Source organism: Bos indicus x Bos taurus, unplaced genomic scaffold (genome assembly GCF_003369695.1).
Source record: "Bos indicus x Bos taurus breed Angus x Brahman F1 hybrid unplaced genomic scaffold, Bos_hybrid_MaternalHap_v2.0 SuperScaffold_100147, whole genome shotgun sequence".
In the NCBI taxonomy this organism is placed as follows: domain Eukaryota; kingdom Metazoa; phylum Chordata; class Mammalia; order Artiodactyla; family Bovidae; genus Bos; species Bos indicus x Bos taurus.
Window position 1 is genome coordinate 587,682 of NW_020867070.1, and position 12,074 is coordinate 599,755.

Sequence of the window (12,074 nt, forward strand, 5' to 3'; positions counted from 1 at the left end):
GAAAGTAATTCAAAGTTGGGTTCCTGGAGAGATCCTGGGGTTCAGGGATTATTATCACACCAATTTGAATGTGATTTAGTTTATAGTTTAACTTGTGTTACAGAAAGTGTGGGTACATAGTGGGAAATTATGCAAGATTTTTCTTATAAGGGATGTTAAAAATCCAAAACTATACCTATTTTTCTGTACATAAAGAGAATTTAGATTTGCTTTATGTTTATTTGTTCTGAAATATCTAGACTCTTTAATCAAGCCAGCAAATGTGAAGGCTAACTTGGTAAAATTCTATTTCCAGCCATTTTTTAGTCTATGTCCCATCTTAGCTCTTGCAGCCCTTAAGTTTAAGTTGCCTTTTAAGGTTAATTAGATCCTATTACTTTTGCTTTTATTTCTTTTGCTTTGGGAGACTGATCTAAGAAAATATTGCTGTGACTGATGTCAAAGAGTTCTCTGCCTGTGTTTTCCTTTTGTTTCATAGTACCCAGTCTTATCTTAGGTCTTTAAACTATTTTGAGTTTATTTTTATCCACCTATGCAGCTTTCCCAGTACTATCTAGCAAAGAGACTGTCTTTTCTTCAATGTATATTCTTACCTAATCTTTCATAGATTAATTGAACATAGATATTTGGAGACCTGTGTTTTAAAACTGCAGTTTTTCTTCTTCTACATCAGGAGGAGCAGTTATGTTCTATTATGCTATGTTTAAGTAAAATTCCACATTCAGGGCATCTAAATTGGCAAGTCCAATTGGCATATAGAAAATTCATTATGTGGATGAGACAGTCAATTATTCTTGGACTCTTCTGAGAAAGCTGCTCTTAACAATGATTTATAGTATAAACAAAAGATTAATAGGAAAATGTCCTTTGTGAGACTTAAAAAATGTTTCCAATTAAATAAAAAGGAAGAAGTTAACTGCAATACCTATATGTGGAAAACATAACTTGTGTCTTGTTTAGAGTTCCACCATATTCTCTTCTTTTTTTAAAAAAAAATAGCTTTATTAATTTATTTTTTGGCTGTGCTGAGTCTTCATTGCTGTGTGGGCTTTTCTCTAGTTGCAGCAAATGTGCAGAATTCTTGCAGAGGCTTCTGTTGTGGAGCACAGGCTCTAGGCGCTCAGGCTTCAATAGTTGTAATGTGGGCTCAGTAGTTGTGGTGCATGAACTTATTTGTTCCACAGCATGTGGGGTCTTCCCTGCCTAGGGATCAAACCTGGGACTCCTGCATTGGCAGGCAGATTCTTTAACCACTGAGCTACCAGGTAGGCCCATACTGCATATTCTCTTTAGATGCATTTACTCTAAATATGACCTAAATGAAGAATTAAATTCCACTTAACATCAGAACTGTGTTTGTAGTTCTGTTATTTGGGTCAGTTGTTTCAGGTACTTTCCCCCCTCCATAACCATTAACCAAGGTCACTCATAGGTAGAAAGACAGAGTTAAGAGCCCCTTCTTCTCCCTTTCAATGTCCAACTAACAGGTTTATTAATGAACAATAAAAGGGGTGAAAGGCAGGCAGCTTAAGAAAGAAAGAGAAAGAAGCAAATAAAGGTAATTTGTGAAAATAGATTCAGATTCTAGGCAGTTCAGGATGGGCTGCCCCATGAGCTGTGCAGGCTGTGATCACTTCAATTTGGAGCTCAATTTCTTATTTGCTTTTATAGTCTTATCCAAAAAGAAAAGTTGATTTCTAGAAATTCCTTCTGTGCGGAGCAGTTCTGCAAAAGCTGCTTATACATCAGCTCTTTTTGCCAGACTTCTACTCTCATAATAATAAACTACAGCCACAGCCAACTTCAAGAAGCATCTTAACCTCTTGGAAAAGGGATTCTGCCCCTCTTGTTGTTCAGTCACTCAGTCTCTCGGTTTCCGATCCTTTGTGACCCCATGGACTGCAGGACTCCAGACTTCCCTATCCTTAGATACTTACCGGAGTTTGCTCAAACTCATGTCCATTGAATTGGTGATGCCATCTAACGATCTCATTCTCTGCAGTCCCCTTCTCCTCCTGCCTTCAAACTTTCCCAGGATCAGGGTCTTTTGCAGTGAATCAGCTCTTCCCATCAGGTGGCCAAAGTAATGGAACTTCAGCTTCAGCATTAGTCCTTCCAGGAGGGCTGACATAATCCAGGACCCTAATGAAATTCCAGAAGCATTTACTTTTTTTTCCCCCAAATATTGCTCAGATTGTCAAATCAACTTGATAATTAATTTGTTGTCAGGACACTGCCATGTGGTTTGTAGGATGTCAACCTACTTTTTAGATAAATGCAGTCTGATTTTCTTGAATCGAGACATGTCCAACTCTGTGTATCTGTATAAATAGCTCTCAGACTAATGATAACAACCCCAAATGCCCTAGGCAGAACATAAAATGCTACAGACCGTCCAGTTCCAGTAATTATATTCTAAACTTTTCCTTTTCTTCCTTTCCTATAACCATATAATGATGAAAGGTTGGGCTGGGCCTTTGTGTGCCTAGTAAAACAGGGGAATCAAACCACTTAAATACCTCCAGTCCTACCGCCCAATTTCTCCCCAACCTGCCCCCTTTTTAAAATATTGTCTGAGTTGTGTTACTGGGGGATACAGCGTGCTAATGGGTTTCTTTCTGCTGTTAACAGGTTTTGGATTCAGGGACACAGAAAGAATATAGTCGGCCATATAATTTGCTGCGAGATAGAAACAGTCTATTTTACAAGATGGTGCAACAACTGGGCGAGGCGGAGGCTGCTGTCCTCACCAAAAGGGCAGAAGAGGTGAGCCTGCTGCGGGAAGCTGTAATTAAAATTCGCCTCCAGGGTGCACTCTTCACAAGATCTCCACCAAGGGTCTGGGAACAAGCACTCTGTGCTCTTTTCAGTTAGAAGCCTCCAGAGAGGAAGTTTCATGACTGGGTCTTAACAACATGTGGCAGGTGGAAGGCAGGTCTGCTGAGAATCTGCAGCAGTGCTGGGGGTGGGGTCGGGATGTGTGAACCCTTCTGTGTGCACACACCTGTGCCTGAGACAGAGATTTTGGATTCGACTTTCCACATGTTTGGACTCTGAGTTGAGATTCTCATGGAGCACTGAACACCCTCATTTTGAAGACCCTTTACATTCATTCTGAGTGGTGTTCAGCACATTTGTGATACAAGTTCTATTGAGGAATATCCAGGAAATTTGAGAGTTTAAGGGGAAAAATCTTGGAATATTTTGATTCTAGGAAGATCTTCCAGAGAAAGGTGTAGGTCTCTTCTGTTTTGTAATCTGTAAAGGAAACTCTTACCTGAAATTATCACTTTCTCCCTAATTCTTTGTTGTTTAGAATTAGGTCCATTTCCCCCCCATGCTTACTCTATATTCTAGAAGATGAAATTTTCATCAGGACAAATCAAGAACTCACAACACCTTCACACTGTAGTCTGAATAGTGCCTGAAGGTTTACAGAGCACTTTCTCAGAGATGAGGCGTGCGAGGCACTAAGCACCGTACGTGGTGTGAGGAAGGGGCTCAGTGAGTAACATTTAGGTCACGTGGTATCTTCCTAACAGAGGTGAAGTGGTAACCAAGGTCTGGTTTAAGAGGCTTAGCCATTGTCATGCAGCCCGTCTGTAAGTCTTTCTGGGACAAGGTGGGAATGGGATTGGGGTCGTGGGAAGACAGAGGGAGGGAAGGAAGGTCAGGTGTTCTTTCCCCTTAACATGCGTGGCTCAGGGTGAGATGCGGCTTCCCCATCGAAAATTTATCTCTGGGTGATAAATTATCTTTGTATGTCCCCTTCTTCATACTTTTCTGCCTTTCCCAGATTTTCATTTGTAAACAGAATAAGATTATTTGTTATTTGTGTAATATTTAAAATGTCTTAAAGAAAATATGCCCCAGTGTCTTAAGTACTTGTATATGAACGATTTATCTAAAATGTGGCCTGAGTTCATCACTGTCTCCTCTCAATCCTCTGTAGAAATGAGGAAATGCAGAGCAGGACCTTCCACTGCTCATCAGGTAGGAGACTTCCTGGGTCCCAGAACTGGCTGAAGAGTTGGCAGAGCTAGAGTTCATGCTTAGGTTTAGGGAAAAGGAAGTCTGTATTCTGAACTTTTCATAAGTTACTTAAATTGTGTGCAAATGTTGAGAAGCTGAACAAGGAACTCTGTATTATTTTTATGCCTGAAATTCACAGAGTGCTTTTATCCACTAGAGTGTCTCCCAGTCAGACCATCCTTCCTGAGACCTAGAGAGCCAGGAATCTCCCAAACTCTTTTGCTCTTTTGACCTTAGGCATTTCACATCAAAATAGGTGTTCCCACCTGTATGTCAAAGTCTTCATTTTAAAACTATATTATCATGACATTGAGTAATGAGAAATAGAACACAGAATTTTAGATTGGTCCAGATAATAAGATAATAGGATTCAACCCTCTCTTTGTACAGGTGAGGAAACTAAGGTGCTTTAGAAGGAAGGTGGCCCTATGTATATAACTGGTGTTAAGCTAGCGCAGCAGACACAGAATTATAAATTTGTTCTTTCAGTAAATATTTTAAATCAAGTGTAACATACATACTGAAGCAGACATAGGTCATAGAATTAGAAATCTTGAGATTCCTGGTCTAGTAATCCTGCACCTACTCTAACAATATTAATGGTAAGTTACATTTGTGTAATTCTTCATAATTTATTTTATATAGTTCTCACATGTATGATTTCACTTACTCTCATAATGGTCCATTTTTATTCCATGTCATGGATGAGGAGAGTGTGTCCAGAGTTCACCCAAGGTCTCAGAGCTGGTCCAGGAAGCGCAGAGGGGGAATTGCTGGGGAGGCTGGGTGCTATCCTAGGTACTGGGTTCTGTGTTGAGCCTGAGAACACTTCTCCTGTCACGTGGTAGCCAAGGTTGGGCCAGTCACTGAAGTTCACAGGGAGGCAGAACCTCACTCTTGGATTTTAGTCCTGCCACTGGCTCAGGTCACCTCTACAGAAAGAAATACATTTCTTAATTCTCATCCCATCCTGACATTACTTCTGTATATTCTGCATCCTCTTAGGAGGATAAGCTATCAGATTATCAGTTTTTTGAATGTGCAAGCATCAGATATCAATGCATTGTTCAGAGCTATAACACGGGGAACATTAGCCTAAGTCATAATGTTTTCACTAATAGAACAGAATTCATTCATCTGAAAAGAAAACCCAATATCTGGAGAAGGTGCTTCCACATCACAGTTTGTTGAACTCGTAGCTCAGGTGAGCTTATCACTGTCTGATTGATCCTTTTGGATGATCCATGAAATAGAGAAAGTCCCTTTTAGATACATAAAGCTAAAGGGGGCAGTAGTTTGCTAGGGCTGCCATACAAAGACCAAAGAGTAGGCGACTTAAACAGCAGAAACTTATATCCACACAGCCTTGGAGGTGGGAAGTCTGAGGTCAAGGTGTCAGTAGGGTTGATTTCCTCTGGGGTCTCGCGCCTTGTCTTGTAGACACCATCTTCCCTCTGTGTCTCACATGCTTGTCCCTCTGTGTAAGACTGCGTCCTGGTCTCTTCTTATGAAAACTCCAGTCTGTTAGATTAGGACCCACTTGTATGATTTCTTTTTAACTTTATTGCCTCTTTAAAGATGCTGTCTCCAAAAACAGTCAAATTCTGTGCTACTGGGGGCTTTAGGACTTCAACATGTAAAATTGGAGGTAAGAATGTAACAGGCAGGAAGACCAGGGGTCTCCAAATGGAGGGAGTAGGTTGCAAGTGTCAGACATTTTTTATCTCTCTCTTAAGCTGCAGGAGGAAACAAACTACTAGTGATATATTTTTCCCCCTTCTCTATACAAATTTATATCTGCAGAAGAAGAAATGCAAAAAGGTAAAATGGTTGTCTGAGGAGGCCTTACAAATAGCTGAGGAAAGAAGAGTCGCTAAAGGCAAAGGGAAAAAGGAAAGATACACCCATTTGAATCCAGAGTTCCAAAGAATAGCAAGGAGAGATAAGAAAGCCTTCCTCAGTGATCAGCACAAAGAAATAGAGGAAAACAATAGAATGGGAAAGACTAGAGATCTCTTCAAGAAAATTACAGATACCAAGGGAATATTTCATGCAAAGATGGGCTCAATAAAGGACAGAAATGGTATGGACCTAACAGAAGCAGAGATATTAAGAAGAGGTGGCAAGAATACACAGAAGAACTATACAAAAAAGATATTCAACACCAAGATAATCACGATGGTGTGATCACTCACCTAGAGCCAGATATCCTGGAATGTAAAGTCAAGTGGGCCTTAGGAAGCACCACTACGAACAACGCTAGTGGAGGTGATAGAATTCCAGTTGAGCTAATTCAAATCCTAAAAGATGATGCTATGAAAGTGCTGCACTCAATATGCCAGCAAATTTGCAAAACTCAGCAGTGGCCAAAGGACTGGTTAAAGTCAGTTTTCATTCCAATCCCAAAGAAAGGCAATGCCAAAGAATCTTCTAACTACTGCACAATAGCACACATCTCACAGGCTAGCAAAGTAATGCTCAAAATTGTCCAAGCCAGGCTTCAACAGTATGTGAACCATGAACTCCCAGATGTTTAAGCAGCTGGATTTAGAAAAAGCAGAGGAACAAGAGATCAAATTGCCAACATCCAATGGATCATCAAAAAAGCAAGAGCATTCCAGGAATATATCTACTTCTGCTTTATTGACTATGCCAAATCCTTTGACTCTGTGGATTACAACAAACTGTGGAAAATTCTTCAAGTGATGGGAATATCAGACTACCTTATCTGCTTCCTGAGAAATCTATATGCTGCTCAGGAAGCAGCAGTAAAAACTGGACATGAAACAGCAGGCTGGTTCCAAATCGGGAAAGGAGTACATCAAAGCTGTATATTGCCACCCTACTTATTTAACTTATATGCAGAGTACGTCATGAGAAACTCTGGGCTGGGTGAAGCACAAGCTGGGATCAAGATTGCTGGGAGAAATATCAATAACTTCAGATATGCAGATGGCACGACCCTTATGGCAGAAAGTGAAGAACTAAAGAGCCTCTTGATGAAAGAGAAAGAGGAAAGCTAAAACGTTGGCTTAAAGCTCAACATTCAGAAAAATAAGATCATGGCATTTGGTCCCATCACTTCATTGCAAATAGATGGGGAAACAGTGGAAACAATGATAGGCTTTATTTTTGGGGGCTCCAAAATCACTGTAGATGGTGACTGCAGCCGTGAAATTAGAAGATGCTTGCTCCTTGGAAGAAAAGTTATGCCCAACCTAGACAGCATAGTAAAAAGCAAAGACATTGCTTTGACAACAAAGGTCCATCTAGCCAAAGCTATGGTTTTTCCAGTAATCATTTATGGATGTGAGAGATGGACAACAAAGAAAGCTAAGCACTGAAGAATTGATGCTTTTGAACTGTGGTGTTGGAGAAGACTCTTGAGAGTCTCTTGGACAGCAAGGAGATCAAACCAGTCAATCCTAAAGGAAATCAGTCCTGAATATTCATTGGAAGGACTGATGCTGAAGGTGAAACTCCAATATTTTGGCCTCCTGATGCGAAGAACTGACCCATATGAAAAGGCCCTGATGCTGGGAATTATTGAAGGCAAGAGGAGAAGGGGATGCCAAAGGATAAGATGGTTGGATGGCATCAGTGACTCAATGGGCATGAGTTTGAGTAAGCTCTGGGAGTTGGTGGTGGACAGGGAACCCTGGCATACTGCAGTCCATGGGGACGCAAAGAGTAGGATAGGACTGAGCAACTGAACTGAACTAATACAAATTTAAAAAGAGGTTTCTTTTAAAATTCTCTGTTGCCATAAGGATACCTGGTTCCACCTGAACTTAACTTTCTCAAACCTTGAGCTAACCAAAGCATTTTTCTTATGGAAATGTTTGTTTTAAACTATGCAAATGAACTGTGTATTTACCCTAGACTCTGTCTTCAAGTGGGTTCCCCCTAAGACTCAGAATTGACGTGACAAACCAGTATGTTTTACTCATGCAAATGTTCTCGTAAGCTATGTCAATGAGACTGTATTTGCTTAGAAACCTGCCTTTCTTGAAGATTCATGTTAATCATTTTATGGCCAGGGACAACTCACCTTGTGCCAATGTTATATCAAAATGCACATTGTTTGTGATGGGCCTGGTGCCAGTCTCTAAGTTCTGAGACATTTCCTTTCTCTAATTAGCAGACTGCTAGTAGCTATATGGATCTTCCCTGTAGCTCAGATGGTAAAGAATCTGCCTGCAATGCAGGAGACCTGGGTTAGATCCCTGGGTTGGAAAGATCATCTGGAAAAGGGAATGGCAATCCACTCCAGTATTCTTGCCTGGAGAATCCCATGGACAGAGGAGCCTGGCGGGCCACAGTCCATGTGGTCACAAAGAGTCGGACACAACTGACCGACTAACACTGCTACTACTAGTAGCTATATAACATCCACCTAAAGACTAGCAGGGGGCACTCTTTCTGCCCCTTCTGATGTCTATGTCAGAAGCTTTCTCTATCTCTTTTATACTTTAATAAAACTTTATTACACAAAAGCTCTGAATGATCAAGCCTCGTCACTAGCCCCAGATTGAATTTGTCTCCTCTGGATGCCTAGAATCGCAGTGTCTTTTCGTGATTCCTCAACAGCCTTTCAGAAGGGACACAGTTCAGCTCCAAGAATAAATACCTACCATCCATTCTGTTCTGTGATGAAGCAGATCTGATTGAGGTTTTTTGAAGTTTCTTTCTTCCCAGGGTGTAACAGAGGTATCATTTTGTCTATTCATGACATCACCTAATACAGCCCAGAAGTTATAAAATTCTCATATCCTAGCTCCAGGAGCCTGGACCCATTTGAATAGATGGAAGAAGCACTTAGCATCCATGTAGCCTTGTGTCCCTCAGGTCTCTGAGCCTCAGGTTCTCACCTGTGTGTAGAGCAAGATTATAGCCCTGCTGGCTTCTTCACACTTATCACAGGGATCACATGAGAGAGCACATGCTTAAGTGCTTGAAGAATGTAGAGTGTTTTACAGTATAAAAGTGGGATCATTTTGTAAAAGGCTATAGGTAGAAACCTTGCCTCCCAATAATAAAACAAATAAACCCATAGTTCTTCTAGGTTGCTTTAGAGACCCTAAATCAGGGGTCCCCAACTGCTGAAGATCCTTTGCAGTATTCAGTTCAGGTATTTCAGACCATGAAGCAAAGTCCTTTTCAGTTAAAAGTTGCTAAAAATAATATTTTCTTTATAAAAAAAAATTGTATTGAGAAGGCTTATGGAGAAAGGAACCAGATGATTTTGGAAAGAATATTAAGCAATAGAAAATGAAATTAATTTTCCTTTGTTCCTTTAACTGTTTTTAGTTTCACCAAAAGAGTACATAAATCTATAATCACAAAATGTGTATAGCTTAAAAAAATGGAGGAGGGTGATGATATGCAATTAACCATCTGCCCCCACCCCCCCACCCGACTCCCATCAAAGGCTTTATTTTTAAATTCCATTACAATGGAAATAGCCTCAGATTTGAGCCAGTGGACCCAAACATTCTTGGAGGGTTTATTTTTCTCCTTAAGTGACATTTAAATATATAGCATTTCATATGCAGAGCAGGTTATGTTAGCAACAAGAGAGTAAGAAAGTGCACTTACTATGAAGGTCGGTGTCCTAGTGCTTTTCTGTTTCGTGTGTGAAGTCCATTCTCTCTCATGATAACTTTGTTTACGGCACCCACAATGCACTTGCGGTCAGGTTTTATAAAAGAGACCTGGGATCATATGAGTCGGACACGACTGAGCGACTGAACTGAACTGAACTGAACTGAAGCAACCCAGTTTGTGAAACGAGTCAGCCTCTGATAGATGATACATTTTCTGTTTCAAAGCCTCAAATGAAACTTTCACATTCTTCTTTGAGGATAGAGAGTTACACTTGAAGTAGTTTTTTTGCCCTAACATGTTTAGAGATAAGACTTCACAAGCCCTGACATTATTTTATTTTGTTATGTGCATCTGTAAAGAACCGAGATACAATACAGCTACTAAAACCTGATGACTGTGGAGCTTAACAGGACTTCCTTTCCTTTGTGTTCTGAGTATGCACTGAGAAGACCTGTATCTCTTCCAGTTCAGCTAGAATTTGGTAGAATTCAAGAGCTCAAAGGTCTGGCAGAGATCTGTCCTATTATTGGGTATCATCTTACATTTTAGAGAAGTCTCTTGGTTGAGTCATTGTTAGCATTTTTGATTCTCTTTTCATTCTTGGGACCCACTATCCACAGATCACATTTCTTTAGGCCGTATAACTGCTTTGCTGCACAAATTAAACACCAGGATATTTCATACATATATGCCAGTGTTTCAGTGCCTGTCAATCAAAGTTTATAAAATATAAAGATAACAACCTGATACTAACATCCAAATTTGTTGTGGTCCTTTTATGTGTGAAAATGACAAACCCTGTTCAGATGCTAGATTTCCTATCCTCTTTGTTAACCTGTTTTTAATTTATTTCAGGGAATAAAATGATTTTGCTTATCAATTTATTGTAGAGATAAAGCATATCTGTGAATCAGAATGATCAGAAATCTAGGAGATCTACAGGTTATTTGCATTACGTCCAGACCCACTGGGGTTTTTAATGGGGCTGCTTCCTCCATAGAATAAATACAGCCCTGGTTTTCTAAAACTGTGTCTCCAATAGTAATATGATTGCTTCACATGAAGAAGGAAACCTAGAAATGTGTTGCCTTAGGAGGAGGACTTTAAAACTTTTAAACATGTTGTTTTTGTCTTTTTCTCCCTCAGGTGTACTTCAAAAGGAGATAGCAAAGTATTACTCACAGTAACCATGTGGTTATGAATGTTTCCAGTGGACAGCCCTCAGCCTTCACGATTTTTGAGTCAACACTGTGATTCTACCATGAGTTCATGTCTATTCCAAAGGCTTTTTTCCAATAGGTTTTGCACTGCATAAACTATATTCTACTTGTTTTACACCAGCAACAAATATTTACACATTACAAAATGTGAGTTCTCCAAGTTCACTCAATGATTTCAAGCTCTTGAAAAAGAATTTATTATGTTTACTTAAATGTTATATTACTTTCTTTCTTATCCAAATCAGAGGTGCAGGCCACCAATAATAGCCATCTCCCAGGTTTTGTGTCTTGAGAGACTCCAGAGCTAAACTCATTTTCTAAGATTTGAGACAAAGTTGTCATAGATGTTTTTTTTTTTCTTTTTTTTTTTTTTTTACTGTTTCCAGAATTACATATTACTTTCCAGTTATATCAGGGATTCTGTTTACTTGAAGACTATGTGAAGTTGCTGTTTTATGTCACCACTTCGTTTAACATGACTAGGATCCATTTTTCCACCAAAAGCCCTCTGGTTAAAATACTATAGAGAAAACTGATAGGAAAATGTACAATATACTATAGTTTAAGTGAAAGAAAGTGAAAGTGAAAGAAAGTGAAAGTGAAGTCTCCTGTCTGACTCTTTGTGACCCCGTGGACTGTAGCCCACCAGGCTCGTCTATCCATGGGATTCTCCAGGCAAGAATACTGGAGTGGGTTGCCATGCCCTCCTCCAGGGAATCTTCCTGGCCCACGGATCGAACCCAGGTCTCCTGCATTGCAGGCAGGAGCTTTACCCTCTGAGCCACCAGGGAAGCCCTGGTTTAAGCCTAGTTTAAGTAACAACAACAACAACAAAAAAATAGATATATAGTTAAATACTGAAGGACAATATTATATGTTCTAAAAGAGAAGGAAGAGAAAATATGCTTTCTCAAAATAGGAGCCCTTCTAAGGGATTTTCTCATGAAGGACAGACATGTGCTAGACTGTCTTCTAGATAGAGGATTTTAGTTGTTTTTTTTTTACATTACAAATGGTCATAATGTATATATAACATAAAATTTATCATATAACCATTTTTAGTCACCTAATCCAGTGGCATTAATCACCTTCACAGTGTTGTGTAGCCACATTTTCTGGATAACTTTTGGTAATTATGTTTTTTCCTATTCAGTGTGTTATTTCGCAGAGTCATTTTGATAAGTTATTTTCTGTGAGTTTTTCTTGATTGGCATA

The 12,074-nt window shown here is 39.7% G+C and overlaps 1 protein-coding gene across 5 annotated transcripts in view; it reads left to right on the forward strand.

The window, feature by feature from the left end:
* LOC113888460 (multidrug resistance-associated protein 4-like) overlaps positions 1 to 11,435 on the forward strand; it is a 176,782-nt gene extending 165,347 nt beyond the window's left edge. For 3 of the 5 annotated variants that reach the window (XM_027535582.1, XM_027535586.1, XM_027535585.1), the window contains one exon: positions 2,632 to 3,185. In XM_027535582.1, coding sequence (XP_027391383.1) covers positions 2,632 to 2,874 — 243 coding nt within the window. In that variant the 3' untranslated portion in view covers positions 2,875 to 3,185. Of the gene's footprint in view, positions 1 to 2,631; positions 3,186 to 10,785 lie in introns of those variants that run through there. The other 2 variants (XM_027535583.1, XR_003509979.1) reach the window with 2 other exon arrangements.
* Positions 11,436 to 12,074: the final 639 nt, after the last annotated feature.